Consider the following 24,738-nt stretch of genomic DNA (forward strand, 5'->3'; position numbering starts at 1 on the left):
AAGCTCAACTTTTCGTCAAGGAGCACTCCTAGATCCGTGACACAGCTTTTGCGACCAATGGTAGATCCATTTAACGCATAGTCATACACTAAGGGGCACCGCTTTCTCGCAAACGTAACGACAACACACTTCTCGACGCACAATTCAAGACCATTCAAAGAGCACCATGACTGGAAGGCACTTAGAGTGGCTTGAAGGCGGAGTTGGTCTGACCGGTCACGGATAGGCAGGAACAGCTTCGCGTCGTCTGCATACAGTAGGTGGCCGTCAGGGGGGAGCAACCGTGTTACGTCATTCAGGAAAATGACAAACAGCAGCGGTCCAAGGTTACTCCCCTGCGGCACCCCCGAAGAAGCATCGATACGGCGCGACGTATGGGGTCCCATCTTCACGCAGTATGTGCGACCAGCAAGATAGGAGCGCATCCAGGCCAGCAGCTGCACAGGCAGACCAAGCGTTTCGAGCTTTGCGAGCAGCAAGGCGTGCGGAACGCTATCGAAGGCAGCCTTGATGTCCGTGTAGACTGCGTCGATCTGCGAGCCGGCATCGATGGTCCTGTGGCAGAGGCTAACGAACTCAACCAGGTTGGTGGTGGTTGAACGCTGAGGGACAAATCCATGTTGAGCTGCGCTAATGTAGTTCGAGGCAGCTGCGAGGAGAGGTTCGTACACCAGGAGCTCGAAGACCTTAGCGCAGGCACAAAGCGATGTAATGCCACGGTAATTACATGCATTTGATTTGTCCCCCTTTTTGTGCACTGGAACAAGCCACGAAGTTTTCCAGCAGGCAGGATAGATGCCCGAACGCAGTGAGTCGCGAAAAATCGAGGCCAGGATAGGCGCGATGGTGGTGTCACAGCGCTTAAGCGTGGAAGCCGGGATCCCGTCAGGCCCTGGAGCAAACGAAGATTTCAGCCTGTCAATCGCTTTCGAGACAGAATACTCATCGATGATCGGCAAGTTTGGGGCCATAGCATCCACCGGTACGTTTGATAATGCGTCGGCTATCTGCCTCTCATCAGTTACAGCTGGAAGGAAGGTGGCGGCAAAGCGCGAGGCAAAAATATCACATACAGCAGACGGATTGTTGCCGTTGCACCCGTTGTAACTGACGAAGCTAGGAAAACCAGAGAATTTCCGACGATTGTTTGCGAAGTTCCACAGTACACGTGAATTGCCGCGGCAGCGCAAAACCGTACGCCGTACGTGCCCCAGGTAGCGGAACCTGTTATAGCGCCGATAGAGAGAGTGCGCAGTATTATAGTTGCGCAATGCTGCGGGACACCTACGCAACAAATAATCGCGATACGCGGCAGCTTTAGCCGTTTTGAGCCTGCGCAGCGTTCTGTCACCCCAAGGGGGGCCTCGTTTAGGTCGTTTCACCGGCGTGCATTCATTCAGGGCTTGCAACATGAACCGCTCAAAATCTTTCACAGCGAGGTCAAGAGTGGCGTAACGGGAACAATCAAAGACATTCGCGAACGAGGCGATCATCGGCAGGAGCCTGTTAAAGTCCGTCCGCGCGTAGTCAAGGCGTGATGTTAGCGCAGGAACGGCTGATTCCTCTCGTGGTAGCGGGATGGCCAACTCAAGCGCAGGGTGATAGGTGTCAATTGCTAACAGCGGGGTGAGGCAAAGTTCAAGCGGAAGGCAAACAGAAGCAACAGCATACAGCATACAGTTTAGTGCCGCTACCCCCCCCCCCCCGCCACAACAACATTTACCATTTACAGGGGGCCTCAACACGTCTTTCCGCCTAGGGCCCCCGATACCCTTAATCCGCCACTGGCGCACAGTATGATGTGCTGTGCGCACAGTGCGTACAGTAGCACTTTACCCAACACTATGCATAATGAGGGTTTAGTCATGGTAACAGTACATGGTTCATTCTTGTATTGCAAAAGAAATCGGCTTATCTTCCTTTTCAACGGTAATGATTTTACTTTCTCGTCTACTCTAAACTTTTTCAATACGTCTTTCATCGTTCTAACTGCACGCTCTGCCAACCCGTAAGATTGTGGGTGGTACGGGGTGTTTTTGAGACTTTGATTCTTTGGATCTTTTGGATTCTTTGGAGGATGTTTATAAATGCTACGGAGTGAAATGGGGTTAAATCTATTATCAGTAACCACTTCTGTGTTACGTCCAGCTTCAAAGCTCGTTCTTTCGCGTAGTAAAAGGTTGAAACTTCACTTTTCTTAATTCATTTCAACTGTATTAAAATAAATAACTGAACTTGCTTCTCTAGGCGCGATGATAGAAAGAGGTCGATTTTTGTCTTCGTGTTCGTTTTAAAACCTCGCGCAAACCCGATTGCGGTCATTTAACTTAATTTGCGCAAGTTCATCCGTTGCACGCGAAGCTCCAACGCGGGATGAACCATTCCTACTCTCGTTATTTGGCTTGTGTTTACTTCGCCTGTGCTACCTGTCCTTCTCTCTCACTTCACCACAACACAGCTGTCAAGTAAGAGCCGCTGTTGATAAATAACACTGGCCCCGGTGTTTGACCGCGTCAAACTCTTTCGTGCGGTTCTAAGTTAATTACGGCGATTTTTACTACCGGTCGCTCTATTATCTTTTTGTTCGCTAGCTGTGCGTGTACACGCCGAGTGGTTCCGTCCTTCGAAGGTACGAGCTGTACGATTCTTCCCTTAGGCCAGCATCCTCTTGGTAGGGCGTCATCGACAATCAGCACGAGGTCTCCTAATTTCAATGGCGGCTGGGACACAAACCATTTGCTGCGATGGGTAAGCGTAGGCAGATAAGAAGCTAACCATTTTTGCCAAAACTGATCTGCGTACAGATGTAACGTCTTCCAGTTGTTCCTAAGGACTGCGGAAGAATCATCAAAAGATGTTATTGGTTATTCCAGAAGATGAACCCAAGAGGAAATGGTTTGGCGTTAACACGGCTTCTTCCTCACTATCAACCGATACATGTGTTAGTGGGCGAGAGTTGATAATGTTTTCCACTTCAATTAACCAATTGGCGAAAACGGTATCTGTTGGTGTTTTGGTAAATTTCATGCCGGAGAGAGTGCGTTTAACTGATTGGATTAATCTCTCCCATGCACCACCGAAATGTGGAGCTTCGGGGGGTGGTTGAATATCCACGTCGTATCGGAGAGGTACTTTCAACTCAGGATCAGCGCCAACGAAGTTTGTCCCACGATCGGTTCTGATTTCAATCGGAGTTCCTCTACGTGCGTTAAAATTGCGAATAGCGATGATGCAGGCGCTGGTGTTCAAGCTGTGAGCCACCTCTATGTGTATGGCTCGTATTGTTAAACAAGTGAACAGCACACCCCAGCGCTTTTCCTGTCTCCGACCAACAGCGACCAAAAAGGGTCCGACGTAATCTATCCCTGTGTAGGAGAACGGACTAGCGTACGGCTACTCTCGAGCTAACGGCAGCTCATTCATCACTGACAGTTTAGGGTAAGCTTTACGAAGGCAGCCTTTTTGGCAATTGTTTGGCACTCTGTGGCACGCGCTTCGTAGACCAGGAATATCGAACTTTTGCTGCACTTCATTCATTACAGTTTGATGATTTTGATGTTTATACTTCCTGTGGCACTCCGTTACAATCAGATCGGTCAGCCAGAATTTTTTGGGAAGAATAATTGGCCTCTTCATGTCTTCATCATGGCTTGCATAACGACATCGATTCTTCCTCGTACTCGCAAGATACCTTCATCGTCCATGTACGCAATACGTGTATAAAGAGAACTTTTCTTGTTAATCATTTTAGATCCGTTCGTACCTGATTTTTCATGCAGAAGCAGTTGATATTCTTCTGGAAATTCTAATTGTAGCGCTTCATTGATGATCGATCGCTCAGCTTGTTGTAGCTTGAGGTGCGTAAGGTGTCCAAAATATCGAGATATTTTTGGCAGACGAGAATTATTGGTGTTGTAGTGATATAAAAACTTCTAACTACCAAACAAATGTAGAACTTGATAATTGGTGTGGTTTACTTGGAGTTTTATTTTTTCCAGTATGTACTCGGGTAACGTTTTCTCTTAGATCGGACTTTTGTTAATGCCCCTTAACCTCAACCTATCTTTAATTTATATTCGCTCGTACGCGCCAAAATTCCTTAATCCTATTCCTGATTGGCTAATCATAATTATCGCCTATTTTACCGTTTCCTATTTCCTATATTATGCTATTCTATTGTATCTTACGTGTAACCTTAATTCTAGTTGTATGTGTGTAAGTGTATATGTGTATAATTAAAATCTAGTTATGTGTATGTGTGTAAGTGTATGTGTGTATAATGAAAATCTAGCTAGCTATAATTATTAGGTGCGCGTTTTGCCAATCTTGCAGGCGCTACACCTTCCCCCTTTAGAGATGAAAAGCGTATGCTTTTCATACCTTAATTAATCTATTCTATTAGTATCTATTCTTATGCACTGTACTTAGTTTATTTGTATTTGTATTCTTTATTGTACGGTTAACGTTATCTAACTTTACTACTGTGTACGGTCCTAAGTACATCGGATCTAATTTTTTTTCCATTTTCGTGTTTTCGATAAACCGCTCTATTGTTATGATAAGGGGGTTTAAATTACTATTTGTTCTAACCTGTTTTCTTTCTTTTAGCTCAATCAAATTTTTACGTGCTATTTCATTTGATTTTTGCAATTTGAATTTCATTTCATTAAAATATGCTTCATTATTGTATACTGGTTCAATATTACCATGGCATAAATCTTGGGGAAGAATTGCTTTTTTTCCAAATATTAATTTGTATGGGGTATAGTTCGTATCCGTTCTAATTTTTAATTTCTTCCTTCAGATTTCTTTCATTTATATTTTTCTCTAATTTTGAGGTATAATCGATACTGTCCGACATGTCCTCCCGAATTGTTGTATATCCTAACTCCTTGTTGTAACTATTATGAAAACTGTTATTTTGATTTTGCCATATTCTGTTTTTGATAGGGTTTTCAAAAGCTTGTTTACTTCTGTTGGGTTTTCTGTTTGCCAAAGTGTAGGTTTAGTTATGGAATCTTAACCTTCGTTTAATTCTGGAGGAAGCTTGAAATTGTTCAGTCTTGTCATTGCTCTTGTTTTTACTGCTAGTAATGATTTATCATTTGTTTTGTTTGCATTATTCTTTTGCATATGCTTCAATTTGTTTGAATCAATGATAATTCTCGATAGTGCGTCAGCTCCTGTGTTCGTTTTTCCTTGCACGAATTCCACTTCAAAATCAAATTCCTCCAGGTCTAACTTCATGCGTGTTAGTTTTGAAGTAGGATTTTTCATGTTGAATAGATATACCAATTGTCTGTGGTCGGTTCGGACTTTAAACTTTTTCCCAAAAATATATGGTTTGAAATAATTTACTGCCCAATGTATTGCTGTTAGCTCTTTTTCTATAGTCGGTTTAGATTTCTCTCCTTTAGTGAAACTTTTACTCGCGTGTGCAATAGGTAGGTCATTACCATCTGTTATCTGCGATAAGATAGCGCCGGCATGTGGCATCGGACATCGGACGCATCACTAGTAATGATACAGCTAACTCTGTGTAATAATAGTAGTAATGGTACAGCTAAGTGGCTGTAAACTCTTTCTCAAAGTTTGGATACTGTAATATAGTAGGTGATACAAGGCTTCTTCTTAGAGTGTCGAAAGCATGCTGACATCCATTAGACCACGTGAATGTAGCTTTTTTTAGTAAATTATTTAGCAGTCTTACCAATTCAGCAAAAATTTTAACGAACTTGTAATAGTAATTGCAGAACGCTATAAACCTTCTAACTTCATCAACATTGGTACCGGGTTTTTTTTTATCGTTTCGAACTTGGACGCATCGGGATATATGCCTTTATCTGTTATGTTGTGACCTAAATGGGTCACACCGTTTTGGAAAAATAACATTTCTCTGGATTTAGCTTCAAGTTGTAATTTCTTAGCCTGTTAAACACTTTTATTAAGTTTTCTAGATGATGTTGCATTGTGCAACCCGTTATAATAATATCATCTATGTAAATAAAAGCACTCTCCGAAGTTAGTCTCGCCATTGCTATCGTTATCATACGTTGAATGCTAAGGCTTATATTCAACCCAAATGGAAGTCTTGTAAATTGATTGTGGCCTGAACAAGTTGAGAAAGCAGCATATTTTCTAGAGTTCTTGTGTAAGTTTATCTGGTGAAACCCGGACATAAGGTCCAAGGTAGTAAAATATTTTGCTCTTCTTAACTGGTCTAATATATCATCGATTCTAGGTAGCGGGAACTTATCAGGCTTTACTTTTATGTTCAATTGCCTGTAGTCTACTATCAATCTCCATTTTTTTCGTTATCTCCAGATTTTTATGGTACCAATTAAATTAGTGAATTATATGGAGAAACCGAATGCTCTTTTATGTCACTCTTAAGCATTTTTCAACCTGTTTTTTTATCTCTTCACTTTGAGAATATATTTGCTTGTAATTTGGAATGATACATGGTACGTTATCTTTCAATTGTATCGACTGCTCGTAAAAATTATTAGTTGGGTTTTGATCATTTTCGGTGCACAAAATATCATGGTACTCGGATAATATTTTTTCTAAATGAAGGATTATATATTTGGGGACATTCTGACTATCGATTTTGCTCAATAATGTTTTTATTTTAGATTCATTGGTTTCAGAGCTTTTAAATTTAAAATTGTTCTGTATATAATTTTTATGAGGGTCAATATGTGGTTTTAATGAATCCTTTTCAATTTACTCATTGATTTCAGTGGTGTTTACAAATTTTACATATTGGTTTTGTTTTGATACCACAGAGTTGCCACAAAATACTCCTGGTAAAATTTCGCTCGCAAGGATAACAGAGTCTTCAACGAGGTCGGGCAAATTTATCTTTCGAATAACCTCACTGCGTAGAGGCAATATGAAACCATCATTAATACTATCTTCAATAAGGTGGCTGATTGTAACACCGTTACAATTGAACTTTAAAAGTCAGTGCTCGTAATATATAACACATCTGTGTTTGGTGAAAAAATCTCTTCCCAAAATACCATTCGCTTTGATATCTATTTCTGCCGGAATGTTATAAAAAGTGTGGTGAATAGAAGCATTTCCGAATGTTTTATAAATGCTAGTAGTTGCTAATGTTGATACCGATTCGGTTGTTATGCTCGTTGGGTTGTCCTATTTTTAGCGTAGACTTGCTGTGTTGGTTTAATTTTATCAACTTTGAACAATGACACGTCTGCTCCCGTGTCGATAATTAATATGATTATTTCACCCATAGCCATTTCTACTTAATTTTTATAAAGTTATTAGCATTTAAGTTTATCGCTAATGTTGATCAGGTTGGATGATTTCTTCTAACGCCTGTGGTACCCCTAAAAAATGTTCCTCTTCTGCAGATTGTGTATTGTAGACTCTACGAGTATTTGTATTTGGAAATTGTTTTCTGAAAAAGTTATTCTGATATCTTCGGTTTTGGTATATGTTGCTAGTTGCCTGATTGTTACCAAGGGGAGATCTATTGGAAAAACATCTATTATTTGTGTTTGGCTGGAATCTATTGTATGTGTTCGGCGGGTATTTATTACGAACAATTTTTTTATTGTCATAGTAGTTTCTGTTGAAGGCTAATATTTGTGAACCGTTGATATTCCTTTCGTTTTTAATACCTTCTCCGATGCATCTGAAACAGATGCGAATTGAACTGAATTGATTTTATCTGGGTTAAGTTTTTCTTGACATCTCAACCGTATATCATTTATTAACGAATCAAAATCGTCAATATTAGACGACAGTCCTAAACGCGCCTTTCCTTTTAATCTTGTTTTTAGGAATTTTACCAACATTTGTGGATGTTTTGGACATAACTCCTTTAGTAAATTTGAAGAGTCCAAACCATTTTCCAAACCATCTGTATTGCCATCGTATATTTGCACCAAAGCGGTGGCTGTTTTGATATCAAAAGTTTCCATTTTGTTTTGATTCCAACGGTTGAACATGATAGCTGGTTTTGCTAAAGTTTTAAACTTAACTTGAATTTTGTTTGTTTGATGAAATTGTATGCGCGATTGGCTATTGGCATATATGTCACTGGCATCCTTCAAAATTCGTTTTAGCTCTAAAACGGGTTCAGTTTCCTGAATTGAATCTAGGTATTACTTGATCTTATCAAAACAAAATTTAGCGGAACCACTGTAATGATCAAGCAAACATCTGCGTAACTTTCTATCACTCGATAATTTTTTTTTCAATATTTTTAAGCCTTAGAATATTTTGATTTATTTTTAAGAGCATTGAATTAGATGTGATCGAGATGATATTCTTACTATTTTTTTTGTTTTTGTTTTTTACAGATACCTAGATAATAAAAAATTTGTTTTGCTTATTTTATTTATTTAAATCAATGGTAACACTCCCAATAGTATGTGCATATTGTAATGAAAAATGGTAATATTTTACGTTTCATAAAACGAATTTAACTAAGCAATTACAAAAAATTATTTAATTGTAGCCTACCTTACTTTATCCTTTTTTGCGCTTGATCCTTAATCCGTTTACCGCTGCCCGATCGATCAGTATAGCCTTATCTCGCTTTATCCGCTTTCTCGTATCTTCACTCGCTTTCTCGCTATCCATTGCAAATCGCTGGTCGCTCTCTCACAGCTCACTGCTTTACCGTTGCTCCTTCACCGCACGCTGTAACGCCGTTGGATATCGTCTGCACCGTTCTCCCTTCTTACTTCTCGCAACAACGTTATATCTCTCTCGTTCAAACGACACTTGGTCACTTGTCGCAAAAGGTCATACCGGTTCAAACTGTGATGCTGATCGCCGATGGTACGAAATGTGGCTTACTCGTACGTGCGATAATTTTGTCTGATCTAGGTCACTGCACTTAGATCACTTTACGCACGATACCGTTAACTAACGCTGCGTTTTTATCACCGAGTATTTGCTAGCATTCATATAATTTTTCCTGTCCTCTTTTTTCATAACCAGGACACACTCTCTCTTTCACGGCACCTTGGTTCGTTGACGATACACGACAGAAGTTATTGTGCAATTTTCGTGATTGCTCAGGAAACCTGTATGCTTAATCACTGCACCTCGTTTGAATAACGATAGTTCGGTTTATCGTACGATTGTAGCGTTGCGCCGTCGTCTTCACTCTCTCACTCTTTCACGTTAAACATCTGCGTTAATGTGTCAGTATTAGTGATGGGCGTTTCGGAGCGCACCAACGGCTCCGAAGCCGGCTCCGCATCAACGGCTCCGGAGCCGGCTCCGCACCAACGGCTTCGGAGCCGGCTCTGCTCCGACGGCTCTGGAGGCGGCTTCGCACCCACGGCTCCGCACCAACGGCTCCGTAGCCGGCTCCGGACTAACGGTTCTGCAATCACAGCTCCATTCCAACGGTTGCGAAGCCGGCTGCGGAGCCGGCTTCGGACCCACCGTTCCGGAGCCGGCGACGAATCAACGGCTCCGGACCAACGACTCCGGACTAATGGTTCAATAGAGACATCATTGTATGATAGCGTAATAAAAAAAACGTAATATATTCTCCCACATGTGGAAGCTAACACACGATGTGATTGCAGTATTGACATGCATGACGTTGTGTAGCATTCGTTAGTCTCGTCTTTCTTAACAATATTCAAAACTATTTTTTTTTTTGATAAATTCCTTTAAACATGACCTACTCCACTTTTTACGGATTTCCTCGATTGAAAAATTCATTGAAAAAGTTCTTTTTGTCCTTTGTGTTAAAACCGGCTCCGGAGCCGTTGGAGCGGAGCCGTTGGAACGGAGCCGTTGGAGCGGAGCCGTTGATGCGGAGCCGACCAGTAGTATACTCTTCTGACCGGAAGGAATATTCCGCACTCGCGAATTAGCTTTCGTATTTCCGCGAGTTTTTTTTTCGCATCACAGTTTCACACTTGTCACGGTCGCCATGTAGAGATATAAAAAAATGTAGAACTTGATAATTGGTGTGGTTTACTTGGAGTTTTATTTTTGCCAGTATGTACTCGGGTAACTGGGTAACAGTATGTTTTCTCTTAGATCGGACTTTTCTTAATGCCCCTTAACCTCAACCTATCTTTAATTTATATTCGCTCGTACGCGCCAAAATTCCTCAATCCTATTCCTGATTGGCTAATCAATAATTATCGCCTATTTTACCGTTTCCTATTTCCTATCTTATGCTATTCTATTCTATCCTACGTGTAACCTTAATTCTAGTTGTATGTGTGTAAGTTTATATGTGAATAATTAAAATCTAGTTATGTGTATGTGTGTAAGTGTATGTGTGTATAATGAAAATCTAGCTTCTTCTTCTTCTTCTTTGGCTCAACAACCGATGTCGGTCAAGGCCTGCCTGTACCCACTTGTGGGCTTTGGCTTTCAGTGATTAATTGATTCCCCCCCATAGCAGGATAGGCAGTCCTACGTATGGCGGCGCGGTCTATTTGGGGATTGAACCCATGATGGGCATGTTGTTAAGTCGTACGAGTTGACGACTGTACTACGAGACCGGCTCAAATCTAGCTAGCTATAATTATTAGGTGCGCGTTTAGCCTATATTGCAGGCGCTACAATGTTACTCCACATATAGGCGATGGCTCGATGCAGGCGTTTCCAATCAGAAAATCTATGAAAGATAATTACTGGGGATAATCACGATGATATGAAACCGTCTGGCGTAATTCTTCCTCAGTAGTTGAAGGCTTGAAGCTTTGCACTTGCCACTCGTTTACCGGTTGCTGTAGGAACGCTGGTCCTTTAAACCACATTCTGGTCGTGCAGTGTCGGTTCAGGTTGGACCATTTTGTACCTTAGTCGGCTACGTTGTTTTTAGTCACCACCCACTGCCATTCGTTTACTGACGAGTTTTCTAAAATTTCGCCTACTCGATGAGTTACGTAGACGCTATAATTTCGATGATTCGAGTTAAGCCAACACAAAACGTCTTTTGAATCGGTCCACAGGAAGCGTCTGTAGATCTTTATCCGGTGTGATTCATGAATAGCTGTCATTAGTCTGACTCTCAATACTGCAGCTTGCAGCTCTGATCGGGGAATGGATGTATATTTTAACGGAGCTACTCGAATTTTTCACGTTGATCTTGTGATTCGAATCGGAAATATGCCACGGCTGCGAAACCGTCTTTCCCGGCGTCTACAAAAATATGAAGCTGTGTCGTGCAGGTTGCTAAGCTGATGGATATGCGGTAACATCGCGGAATCTTAATAGATTGCAGATGAGGTATGCAATTTAACCACTCCTTCCATTTGTCTTGCAGAGAATTGGGTTTTGATCGTCCCACCCGATTCCAGAACGCCAAACTTCTTGCAATAAGCCTTTGAGGAACAGTAGAAAGCGTGCTAACGCGTCTTACGGGTCGTAGATTGTCATAAGCGTGCTCAGTACTTGCCGTTTGGTTGGTATAACGATCCTTTGTAGAACATATACATCCTTTATGTTTAGTATGTTTAATATGTTTAATGTGTTTATTGATAAATCCATCGGGATCTTGAAGATCCTACATGAATTTAGTTAAATTAGTGCTTATAGACTATGTAAGGTACATAAAGCGATGGGCGAGAACTGGTGCACAAGAATAGAAAGTATTTTGAAAATTTGATTATTACGTAAGTTGTGTCCTGAGGCTATCTCTAAAAACATTCTGTGGTATGTTGAAATCAAATAAATCGTAGTTATTTATGAAAGTTCGACACATAGCTGACATAGGATCAGACTGACCAAAACGAGTTTTATAATGAGGGACGGATATGAATTGACGTGTACGTAGATTCCTAGATGGCGCGTTAAATTCTATCGTAGCTAAAAGAGTAGGAGCATCAATATGGTGGTTGAGTAATCCTGATATAAAAGGGCATTTAGCTATCTCACGGCGCTTTTTCAACGGCTGAATCCCTAAAAGCCGACACCGGGAATGGTATGACGGTAACCCATCGCCCTGTCGCCATGGTAAGAGTCTTACTGCATATCTAGTCGCTTTTCTTGGGATGGCCTCGATTCGATTACTCCATTGCTCGGCGCAGGGGTCGCTAACAATACTGCCATATTCTAACACTGATCGAACGTAGGCACAGTAGATGGTTTTTATGGTCATAGGATTACGGAAACCTTGCGTTGATCGAATAATCCAACCCAGTAGTTGGTTCCCTCTGGATACTATATTCTCTATGTGATCGTTAAATGTTAAACGTGTGTCGAAAATGATCCCAAGGTCGCGGAATGTATCGGTGCGTTCAACGGATATGTTATCGATCTGGTAGTTGAATCGTGTGCAAGACCGAGAACTGTAATAAGAGAAAACACGACATTTTTCGAAACATAGCACCATTGCATTATCACGGCACCATATGCTAAACAGGTTGATGACGCGTTGAAAATTGATGCAGTCATTGGTTTCGTTGATAGGAGCGAACAGCTTAACGTCATCGGCAAACAGAAGACAACGGTGTTCCGCTAGCAATTGTCCCACAACGTCCCACATCGTGGATGAAAATATTTTTTTCGGATGAGTCCAGAATCAATCTGGATGGTTTGGACGGCATTAAATACGTCTGGCGCCTACCCAATCAGGCGTATCATCCGAAAAACACGATACAAACCCTTAGTTTACACGAAACAAACCCTCAAGAACCAACATGCACCCTCAGCCGATGAGCTATGGGCACGCTGCGAGGAAATGTGGAAACGCATACTCCCAGAAACCTGCCAAAAGCTCATCCGAGGGATGGCTACTCGCTGCCAGGCGAGAATAAAGAAAATAATGGTCAACACATTGACCGTTAGAATGTGTTTTCGCTCTGTGGAACACCGCAACACCACCTCCCAACTACCACTTAAACAGCTCTTTTCAGGGCTACCAAATACAGGGTTTTTCAATTGAGTTTTGACTAGCGGCATACTTTTTTTTATTCGTCGCAATAGATTCTTGACTAGAATCCTCTACTTTTGATTGCGAGCAATGGATTATTGACTAGGAGCAATTGATTTCAGCAGGCCGCTGGCTGTCAGCTTAAGAGCGGTCCGTTTATGACACCCGGGTGACAGATCGATTTGAATAATAATATGATGGTCATATTAAAATTCATCTATTTATTATCTAGTACGGTATATGTGATTGTTTTATATGTTCCACAAAATAAATGCTAATTTATTTCATATGTTTTGAGTGCAATTGGTTAATTTAAAGAGAAAAATATTCATATAAAAAGCATTCAACGGTTGTGTTGAAATATGTAGTAGTCGACCCGTAGGCATGAACTGTTCATGTGTTGACTGGATGGCACCGCGGTAATCGCGCAATGTTTTCCACACTGCACCAGAGTCCGTGAATCAGCAGCAAATTACAAAACCGCGGATTAAAATATATTTATATACTTGTTACTGAATCGTCCTCGTTGTGCCAAAAGCGGTACGTAGTTCTCTACAAGATACTTGGAATGTTCGCTCACTTACGATTACATGTTTTAGGTGGAATACAGTGTTTACAAATCGATTGCAGGTTAACAACACATTTTGAGGAAACGCACTGAAGCTACGTGTTTAATACAGGTACCGGTGCATATTTATACAGCTCTCAACCAAAAGAATGCCTTATTTATGTGTTTTTTTTTAACTTGCAGCAATTATGGAAGCACTCGATGCCACTCCACGTCGTCGTAACAAAACCACATCGGACGAGGACAGAAAACGAGTGATAACGGCCTACGAAAATGGTGTTGCCGGCAAGGATATTGCTTTAATGCTAAATCTACACCGAGCAACAGTGTATAGCATTATAAAGAAATTTCAAAAGACTTGGAACGTGGAAGCTGCGAAACGTGGAGGTAACCGTGCTAAACTGTTACCAGAGGAGGCAGTACAGAGCATCCGCACATGGATTGACGAGGACTGTACCGTCACATTAAAAGCATTAGCCGAGAAGGTCCACGAAAGGTACAGCGTGCGTGTAAGCACGTCTACTGCTTATGCCTTACTAAATAAAAGAGAAATCACAATGTTGCATATAGCATTATGCATTTCTATTTTCTTAGTGCAATCTACAGCCTATCTACAAATACCGGACGACATCGGACGTTGTGACTATCTTGAACGTGACGATGAAAATCGGCCTGCTATGATCCGACGCGACCTGGCCCAACGCGAATCTCTTGTCTGCGTTCCTAGGTTTTATTGGTTTCGTCTGCTGTTGTCCGGTACGAGTTTCTTGGCTGTGACACACGGAAAGATTCATCGGTCAAAGCGTCGAGGTATATCGAGCTTTTATCTTGTAATGGTAAAAACTGCCATCTGCGCTCATTTTCTGGGATGCTTTTGCGCCCTGAACACTTTTAAAAATTAAAACACTAGAGATAAATGCTGAAATGAAGATGATAAATAAATAGGATAACACAATTAAATAGTAAAACCAACATCTTTGGAGTTCATGCATTTTATATTTTGTAGTGGGTGACTTGTTTAATTCAAGGAGATAACGATTTTTAACTAATATGAAATCTATAATTCACTAAATAGTTCATCACATCTCGTTGCATCTTATCAGAATCACATGCTGTTCATCAATCTAAAACTATCTCAAATGAAACAAATGGAAAAGTATTTACATACTACAATAATTCTTTTGGAAAACCAAAATTATCTAACTAACATTTACATAGTATTTATAATTCAAAACAAAACAAGAAGGAACGTAGAAGGAATTCAAATATTTTAAAAAATGAAGCGTAATTTAAGCCATCTGATAATTTCAATCTTCTATCACTTCACCTCGAAAACATCTAGCCAAATATGCAGTCATGTTACGAAAGTATCCTTCACAGTCCTGCGAAGTGGTTTTTACAAGGTTTTTCCACTTACTGAACATGTTTTCGATCGGGTTAAGGAAAGGCGAGTAGGGAGGCAAATATAGGGGTTTGTCCTCTTCGTTGCCGATCGCTTCCTTAACCTCGATGCATTTGTGGAATGCCACGTTATCCATAATCAAATAGGATTCATCAATCCCGCGTGTCCTCAATTTCTCTTTAAGTTGTAGAATGAATTGTTTGAACAATTCACGGTTAACAGCCCTGTTGTGTGAATGATAATGTACGATACCATTTTTATCCATAGCGCATATTATAGAAATATTTCGGGATCGTAATTGAGGTACGACGAGAGTTGGGATTGTTCCCTTCTGCGATCGGCCTTGCGATGTACGCATGCTAAGGTTAAAACCAACTTCGTCCAAGAATACAATTCCTGTGTTGGAATTTTCAACGGACAATTGATAGAACATCGTTGCATACGATTTCCTTTCTTCAATTGTGCTACTAGTATTCCTTCGTTCTGGCAAATTGTGTATTCTTTTAAAGGTATAATTAAAACCTTTAATTTGCCGTGCAATAGTAGACGTGCTTACACGCACGCTGTACCTTTCGTGGACCTTCTCGGCTAATGCTTTTAATGTGACGGTACAGTCCTCGTCAATCCATGTGCGGATGCTCTGTACTGCCTCCTCTGGTAACAGTTTAGCACGGTTACCTCCACGTTTCGCAGCTTCCACGTTCCAAGTCTTTTGAAATTTCTTTATAATGCTATACACTGTTGCTCGGTGTAGATTTAGCATTAAAGCAATATCCTTGCCGGCAACACCATTTTCGTAGGCCGTTATCACTCGTTTTCTGTCCTCGTCCGATGTGGTTTTGTTACGACGACGTGGAGTGGCATCGAGTGCTTCCATAATTGCTGCAAGTTAAAAAAAAACACATAAATAAGGCATTCTTTTGGTTGAGAGCTGTATAAATATGCACCGGTACCTGTATTAAACACGTAGCTTCAGTGCGTTTCCTCAAAATGTGTTGTTAACCTGCAATCGATTTGTAAACACTGTATTCCACCTAAAACATGTAATCGTAAGTGAGCGAACATTCCAAGTATCTTGTAGAGAACTACGTACCGCTTTTGGCACAACGAGGACGATTCAGTAACAAGTATATAAATATATTTTAATCCGCGGTTTTGTAATTTGCTGCTGATTCACGGACTCTGGTGCAGTGTGGAAAACATTGCGCGATTACCGCGGTGCCATCCAGTCAACACATGAACAGTTCATGCCTACGGGTCGACTACTACATATTTCAACACAACCGTTGAATGCTTTTTATATGAATATTTTTCTCTTTAAATTAACCAATTGCACTCAAAACATATGAAATAAATTAGCATTTATTTTGTGGAACATATAAAACAATCACATATACCGTACTAGATAATAAATAGATGAATTTTAATATGACCATCATATTATTATTCAAATCGATCTGTCACCCGGGTGTCATAAACGGACCGCTCTTAAGCTGACAGCCAGCGGCCTGCTGAAATCAATTGCTCCTAGTCAATAATCCATTGCTCGCAATCAAAAGTAGAGGATTCTAGTCAAGAATCTATTGCGACGAATAAAAAAAAGTATGCCGCTAGTCAAAACTCAATTGAAAAACCCTGTAATTCTGAAAAGAACTATGTCTTTCGGTCAGAAAAAAATTCCTATTTTTCTGTCCACAGGTGTATCTTCATTTGAGATCCACCACATTTCCAAGACCTTCTGGGTACAAGCTGTTGGATCAAGGTTCCCGACTGTTGTTACTACCAACGTCATCTAGTACTTGGACATAGTTCGACATAAAATTGTGAAGCTTGAATCCTCCTTGTGAGTGAATAAATTTCACATCTAGTGCTAGTTTCGTGGCCTCGGTTACACTCTCTATTAGTGATGGGCGGGTCGACCCGAACCTATCGGATCAGATCCATCCGTAAGCGACCCAGAGTCGTTCGGGTCGACCCGAAAGGTACAGTATCGGACAGAAGTTTTTTCAACGCAGCATGCACCCGTTGGGACAGGTTTATGAGTGGTTTGTATGTGTTTGTGTGTGTGTGTGTGTGTGTGTGTGTGTGTGTGTGTGTGTGTGTGTGTGTGTGTGTGTGTGTGTGTGTGTGCATGTGTGCATGTGTGTGTGTATGTTTGAATGTGTATTGGTGTGTGTTTTTGTTTCACAAGTATGTCGTTTCGGATAGATTTGTTTGTAGTTTTTTTGGGTTTTGGGTTAGGTTTTTGATGTAATAAGCAGGACCACCGCCCTCGCGATCAGTGTTTTTGCGATCTATTAACAATTTTACGGTCTTCTTTCGCCGTGGTCTTCTGAGGACGTCCGGTTGACTTGCGCGTTTCGGTTGTCCAAGCACGTTTCGGTTGTCCAAGCGCGTTTCGGTTGTCCAAACACATTTCGGATGTCCGAAGCGCGTTTGCGACAAAAGTGCGCGATCGTTTTCCACACAAACACAAGTAACGTGGTAAAACAAGTGCACGGTGCATTGAAAACACCAGGGTCCTATCTTATTGTCCGATACTGTACGAGTAGACACAGTGGGTGCAACGACTCCGGTAGGTGCGAGAAAGCTTAAGCGACTCCGACCCGTTGGTGCAGCGAGTTCGGCTCGGGTCGAGTAAAGGTAGGTTTCCGACTCCGACCTAGCGCACCCGCTGCACCCACGGGTCGGAATCAATTCCAGCTGGCTCGCACCCGACTCCGGGTCTTGTCGTGAAATGAATCATATATCATATCATGAATATAATCAGCATATCGTCAACATAGTGATGACGCTTAATACATTCGACTGCTAGAGGATAGCGGGCAGTGAAACGGTCCGCGTTTACATTCTTTAAAAATTGTGCTTAAGTTGGTGAACAGGCTGACCCAAAGGTCATCCTCAGCAGCACATATTCATCAGGCTCAACTTGCGACCGGTCAGTTCGCCATAGGAATTATTGGCTAATGAGATCAGACCTCTTCTTTATTCATGACCTGATGGTACATTTCTTGTATGTCAGCGGCAACAGCAACACGATATTCTCTAAACCAGCTTAGGACAGTCGGCAGAGGTGAAAAAAGGTCGAGTCCAGTCAATAACATGGAATTAAGCGAAATTCCGTTCACTGTTGCAGCTGCGTCCCGTACTACTCGAACCTTATTTGGTTTATTTGGGTTAAATACAGGAAAGATTGGTAGGTCCACTTTCTAGGATGCTTAAGTTTATGCTCTTCAATTGATAATTTTCTAATATGTCCCTTTTCAATATAATCTTTCAGCACTCGGTCCATCCTGTTTTATTATGCCATCCGATTGTTACTCGTTACGTATAATTTTTTGATTCAGGGTTTCGAATGTATGGCTATCTTGTATCATATTGACACCTAAACTCAGACCATCTATTTTTGGATGCTCGGGTGTCAAGGTTACGATATAGCATCTACATGGGCCATCATTTTTCCCGGTCTGTGTTCTATTTCGTAATTATAATTAGTTAATTGTAATGCCCAACTTAGTAATCTTGCAATTGCTATAGACGACGTTCCACTAAAAGGGTTAAAAATTTCCTTTACTCCGCTATTGTCCGTTAATAGCTTTAAATGATAACCAAAGATATATATGTGGATTTTTTCCACGCCAAACATCACCGCAATGGCTTTTTTTGCACTTGAGCATAATTTGTCTGTGCTTCTGTGAGTGTCGCGGAGGCAAATGCGACTGGCCTTTCCACTCCATTCACCGTATGTGACAAAACCGCACCTACTCCGTAAGGTCTAGCATACACTGCTAATACTAAAGGCTTCTGAATCTTAAGGCTTCAAAACCCTGTTAATTACCAGCAAACGTTTCGACCTTTCAAAAGCTTTCTGACACTTCGCATCCCATACAAACTCTGACTCTTTCCTTAATAACATGTATAAAGGGTGTAATTCGTTTGATAAATTTGGTAAACATCGGTAGTAATAATTGAGCAATCCTAGATATGCCTGAAGCTCTGCAATAGTTTTAGGAGGAGCAACGTTTTCCATAGCTTTTAGTTTCTCTTGATTAGGTTTAATACCTTCCGCTGATAAGTAATCTATACTTGTTTACATAAATTCAGACTTATTAATGTTCAATTTAACATTAAGTTTGTTAAATTTTTCTAACACCTCATATAGATTGGGCTTACAATTTTTTTACCATTTCTCCTTCAACCAGTATATCATCTAAATAAGAAATGACTGTGGTGTTAATTATTATCTGATCTATGATACTTTGGAATATAGCTGGAGCAGAACTAATACCAAATGGCATTCTCGTATTCTTATATAGCCCTTTATGATAGTTAATTGTACAAACTTCTTGAGAGGTTTCTGACAACCTCACCTGCAAATATGCTCCGGACAAATCTAACTTGCAAAAATATTTCCAATTTGCAATTTTAGCTAGAATATCACCTATTCGCCGTAACGGATAGTGATCAGTGGATAGCATTCTATTAATGGTAGCTTTACCGTCTAAACACAATCGTACCGAGCCATTTTTTTAACGACTACTACCGGACTTGCCCATTGTGACGACCTACACGGAATCAATATTCCATCTTTCACTAGCATGTCTAAATTCTCTAAAACACTAATATAAATAAACTGGTTCGAGCAATGCATATGGAACGGTATAATCTTTATGGAATATCGGACTGGCTCCCGGTCTTATCACTAAATTAGCTGTGTATCCTTGAATGGCATTATTTGTATTCGACTCCTGTAACACACGTTTGAACTTTTCTTTTATTTCCTCGATACTATCGCTTTCTACAGAATATGAAAGCACAGAAATTTATTTCTACAGAAATGAATTTTTCCATGTAAACATTCTCTGGAATAACGCTCGGGGCTGCTCCACAGTCTCTCTCGTACTCTACTCTGACTCCGCTACAATTAAAAAAAATGTGGTAAATTTGACGATCGACTTATTATCGTGTGTTAATTTTCTACCTCACATATTTTACTATTCATAGATGACTCATCAATTTCTTCTGTTGGCGCAACACAGTGCATTCCCCGACCTCGTGTACACTTACGTATACGTGACCTCTCTTGCCGCAGTCGAAGCACAACCAATTTCTCGCCGGACAGGTAACGGGATTGTGCGATTGTCCGCAACGCAAGCATGGTTCTCTTCCTCTCCCGTTAGTCGCTCTGTCCCAGTGGGACAAAGGTAGAAAACCTGGAGCAAAATAATCGTTTTTCTCCATCTTCCTCTATGCCACGCTACGCATAACTCAATACAAAAGGTCGTTTTAACCGCGAGCACTGATCGAAGTCGCGATGGTCCAATCGAAACGCCGACACTCCAAGTCAGAGATTTGGTGTGAAAGGAAAAAGTTTTTCTGACGAAATCGACAACACACACGCGACACACATCGACACGCCGTCGATGGAGTTGATGATCTAAAAATAGATCTAAGGGGCGAGTGAGGTAGGGGGGGGAGGGACAAAATAAAAGTACAGCAATTATCCGCAGTATGCGATACTCGTAGACGCGAATTCGCAGTACGCGATTCCTCTAAATTTGACAGCTCCATGTGTTTTTTGCAAATATTTTAATTCATTGAAATATTTTATGCTCCTATTGAATTTCCTTAATGTTCTCAATGCATTTTGCCTTAAATTTGTGCAAAAGATACCTGTTTTATAACAAAAAACTTAAATGCAAAACTCTGTGGCGATATTTTTCAACCCTCGAACCAGTAGTGTAAACTATTTTTCCATAGGAATCCGCTATACGCGAAAACTCGAGATACGCTATTGCGCTCGGTCCCGTACGATAGCGTATATCGGATAATGACTGTATAGAAAATTCGGTGGGGGGAGGGGGCGGTAGAACAGAACGTAAGCGTGAGTCGTCGCGTGTGTGTGTGTGTGGTACGCTCGAGAACTCTTTTTTTATATTTCCTGGAACCCATATGTTCTACATTTTTCTGACTCTAAGCAATCAAAGTAAAACGGGAAGTAGAAGCTACTTCCCGAGCTACTCTTTTAGCTACTTTTCAGCGTAGTCCCCCCCCCCCCTCCGTAGCACGGATCCCCCTAGATCTCCGGGGCCTCTGGCAGCCGTCCAGTCCGCCCAACGTTAATCCCGCTACTGGGTACAGCTGGGGCAGATCCACAAGAATTGCGACGCATTAGTTCAAGCATGGAACCTACACCAAGGCATGCGAGGTGGTAAGTAGCTTTGCAGAAATCAACACACTGATAAGACTCGTCTACCGTTACAGGGAGGGCGCACATAGGAATCCACCAACACTGTTAAAGATGGAATCATACGATGCAGGTTTCCAAGTTGAGCAGGAAAACCTCAGATGCAGCAAACACAAGAAACCATTGGCGTAGAAAGTATACGAAAAACGTTGCACTGCGTATCACAAGTACAGTAAGATCACAATAACTCGACACCGGGTTTGCAAGCGATCAGGGAAGTACTACAACACAAAAATCCGGCACAAACGCAATGCCGAGAGTAACGAGGGCTTTACGCACGAGCTGTCAAAAAGTTCTATGAGCCTGGTGTTCACATAATTGGTGAGTCAATAATCAAGCCAGTTTTGTAATTCATCCCTAGACAAACATTATTTAATCCATATAAAGTAAATCAAATAAATCAAAAGGTAGAGCCATACGAACTTATCATAGTACTGACTCGTTTCGCATAAAGTCCTAAATCAACCGTGGGAGATTTTGAAACTCTTTCAACACAGATAACAGTCCGTATTACATTAGTTTACATTGCTCCAACACAAAATATAAAGGCTTCTAATGATTTTTTCTTCTAAATTGATCGAGCAATATTGCCACTATGTCGTATTAAAATTATGCAAATTATGACCAAAGGGTAAATAACAGTTTTATTTTTCACATACCATGGCTTCCAGTTATCTGGTAGTGGATGAAGTAATCCTTGACGTGCAAGATATATTATGCTAGTCTCTTTTTCTGGGTCTATGCCGATTTTTACAGCATATTCAATTATTTCTGTCATTTCAATTTGTACGCCATACCGAGACAGACATTGGCAAGGACATGGAAATAAAGAAACAATACATTTTAGAATATTTACAATAATACGCTATTTTTAAATGTGGTAAAAAATACTAAGCAATCCAAAAATATCTATTTTTTAGCTAGCATCCATATTGGGTATATAAAATTGTCTCCTACCTTCATTGGTTGGTTCATAAGTAGAATAGAATATTTCTCCTTCCCCTTGGGTAGATCCAATGATGTATGAAGAAGTACTCATGGTTATATCAACATATAACTAAAATATCGGCTCTTGACAAATTATTTCATCGATTACATCACTCTATATCATGTTCAATCAACTCAAACTAAAAACTTTATTACTTGAGTCCTATGCTTATTCTATAAAATAGTTTGTCTAGTTGATATAAAACACGGCCACCAAAAACAAATAGCGCAGATGTATGAAAATCTTCTTTAAAAGTTTTTCATTAAGAATAATAACAAATCGTCATGGCACGTCCTGGTAACCCAGGTGACATTTCCGAGTGCGAAATCAAAATTTCAACCTAATTAAGGTGGTGCCTGAAAGTTGCCACAAAATTTCTCGTTTTAAGGGAAATTTAGAACAAGCCGTTTAGAATCGAGTGTGGTGTGGATTTTTCTGCTTATAACTTTTTTTCGCCGATTAGTCATGTACCCGACTCTTAGTTTTGATCGTGTAGCTATTATCATAATATAAACCAATAATTTCATTACAAATTCACTCCTCTCAGAAATTACCGAAATGAAGAAACAAAATAATTCATGTAATACAAACTGAAACGTACGTCATGGTCCACCGATAGAAGAAACTCACACATTTGTACACACATAACCCTGGCTTTTTCTACAAGATAAATGACACACAAATCCACAAATGTCACTTGGGTATGGGCTAGAATATGTACTAAAACGCATGCGCCTTAACCGTGAGTCAACATTAGTTCTTTCGAACCTTTCAAACTACATACACACAAGTGATGTAAAACTGATTCATAGAAAAAACATTGACATCAGATGACATTTTCGAGTACGAAAACCGAGCTTATTCTTAAAAATTGGAACTTAACCCTCGTGTTACTTATCGTCTCCTGAGTAAGTTGTGTATTTTTTTACTTAATATTTTTTGGTAATGAAGTTACACTAACTTAAAATTGAAAGAATACCTTGGAAAATATTCATGTTTTGCACAGTTTTTCTTAAAATATAACTTTTGATTTTTTTCTAAGTTTAAACATTTTCGGCATCTTCGATCACCTATATCAGCAGTGTCAAACTCATCTCATCAGAGGGCCGCTAGTACAAATTTTCAGTGATACGCGGGCCGCAAAGTTGAGAATGGAAAATAACAGGTTGGCTGATAAGTCCCCGGTCTGACACATAGATGGCGCCGCCAGTATTAAATGCATATTATTTTTATATAGTACCAACCTTCAAATGATTCGTGTCAAAATTTGACGTCTGTATGTCAATTAGTTTGTGAGACAGAGCGTCTTTTGTCAAGCAACTTTTGTTATTGTGAAAAAAATGGAAAAAAAGGAATTTCGTGTTTTGATAAAATACTGTTTTCTGAAGGGAAAAAATACAGTGGAAGCAAAAACTTGGCTTGACAATGAGTTTCCGGACTCTGCCCCAGGGAAATCAACAATAATTGATTAGTATGCAAAATTCAAGCGTGGTGAAATGAGCACGGAGGACGGTGAACGCAGTGGACGCCCGAAAGAGGTGCTTACCGACGAAAACATAAAAAAAAATCCACAAAATGATTTTGAATGACCGTAAAATGAAGTTGATGGAGATAGCAGAGGCCTTAAAGATATCAAAGGAACGTGTTGGTCATTTCATTCACCAATATTTGGATATGCGGAAGCTCTGTGCAAAATGGGTGCCGCGCGAGCTCACATTTGACCAAAAACACCAACGTGTTGATGATTCTGAGCGGTGTCTGCAGCTGTTAACTCGTAATACACCCGAGTTTTTGCGTCGATATGTGATAATGGATGAAACATGGCTCCATCACTACACTCCTGAGTCCAATCGACAGTCGGCTCAGTGGACAGCGACCGGTGAACCGGCTCCGAAGCGTGGAAAAACTCAAAAGTCCGCTGGCAAAGTAATGGCCTCTTTTTTTGGGATGAAATTATCATGGAATATTAGCATGGAATATCATCATATTATCATATTAGCATGGAATAATTTTTATCGATTATCTTGAGAAGGGAAAAACCATCAACAGTGACTATCATATGGCGTTATTGGAGCGTTTGAAGGTAGAAATCGCGGGAAAACGCCCCATATGAAGAAGAAAAAAGTGTTGTTCCACCAAGATAACGCACCGTGCCACAAGTCATTAAGAACGATGGCAAAAATTCATGAATTGGGTTTCGAATTGCTTCCCCACCCACCGTATTCTCCAGATCTGGCCCCCAGCGACTTTTTCTTGTTCTCAGACCTCAAAAGGATGCTCGCAGGGAAAAAATTTGGCTGCAATCAAGAGGTGGTCGCCGAAACTGAGGCCTATTTTGAGGCAAAACCGAATTAGTACTACCAAAATGGTATCAAAAAATTGGAAGGTCGTTATAATCGTTGTATCGCTCTTGAAGGGAACTAAGTTGAATAATAAAAACGAATTTTGACAAAAAAATGTGTTTTTCTTTGTTAGACCGGGGACTTATCAGCCAACCTGTTATACCCCAATGTTTATGTAAAATACTTTTTTAGATTTTTATTGTTAAACAAATTGACTTTTTGTACTCCTCGCTTCTTATCTGGAATCGTTTGTTATGTACAAATTCACGATGTTATTTTTATATGTGCTCTTTTTTATATGA

The 24,738-nt window shown here is 40.6% G+C and overlaps 2 protein-coding genes and 1 long non-coding RNA gene across 6 annotated transcripts in view; all 3 read right to left on the reverse strand.

Moving 5' to 3' along the window:
- The window catches only part of LOC120908330 (centrosomal protein of 164 kDa), a 61,965-nt gene extending 39,236 nt beyond the window's left edge, over positions 1–22,729 (reverse strand). The window contains exons 1-2 of one of the 4 annotated variants that reach the window (XR_005741123.1): positions 22,064–22,710; positions 21,766–21,877 (exon numbers count right to left, since the gene is read on the reverse strand). Coding sequence is in view for 2 of the 4 variants with exons in the window: in XM_040319242.1 (XP_040175176.1) it covers positions 21,766–21,877; positions 22,064–22,145 (194 nt within the window). In the remaining 2 variants the exon portion in view is untranslated. Of the gene's footprint in view, positions 1–21,765; positions 21,878–22,063 lie in introns of all 4 variants that reach the window. The other 3 variants (XR_005741124.1, XM_040319242.1, XM_040319240.1) reach the window with 3 other exon arrangements.
- LOC120908323 lies at positions 14,475–16,845 on the reverse strand. Its single transcript, XM_040319232.1, has 2 exons — positions 15,813–16,845; positions 14,475–15,741 (listed from the first exon to the last, which is right to left on the reverse strand). Exon 2 carries the CDS (start codon positions 15,734–15,736, stop codon positions 14,765–14,767), a length of 972 nt encoding a protein of 323 aa, XP_040175166.1. The 5' UTR covers positions 15,737–15,741; positions 15,813–16,845; the 3' UTR covers positions 14,475–14,764.
- On the reverse strand, positions 19,616–20,579 carry LOC120908334. Its single transcript, XR_005741125.1, has 2 exons — positions 19,841–20,579; positions 19,616–19,777 (listed from the first exon to the last, which is right to left on the reverse strand). It is a non-coding gene; the product is annotated as an uncharacterized LOC120908334 (long non-coding RNA).
- Positions 22,730–24,738: the final 2,009 nt, after the last annotated feature.

This window comes from Anopheles arabiensis, chromosome 2 (assembly GCF_016920715.1).
Source record: "Anopheles arabiensis isolate DONGOLA chromosome 2, AaraD3, whole genome shotgun sequence".
In the NCBI taxonomy this organism is placed as follows: Eukaryota; Metazoa; Arthropoda; class Insecta; order Diptera; family Culicidae; genus Anopheles; species Anopheles arabiensis.

Coding starts and splice junctions, on each gene's coding strand:
- LOC120908323 (XM_040319232.1), bottom strand. CDS start 15,736: ATGGAAGCACTCGATGCCACTCCACGTCGTCGTAACAAAACCACATCG.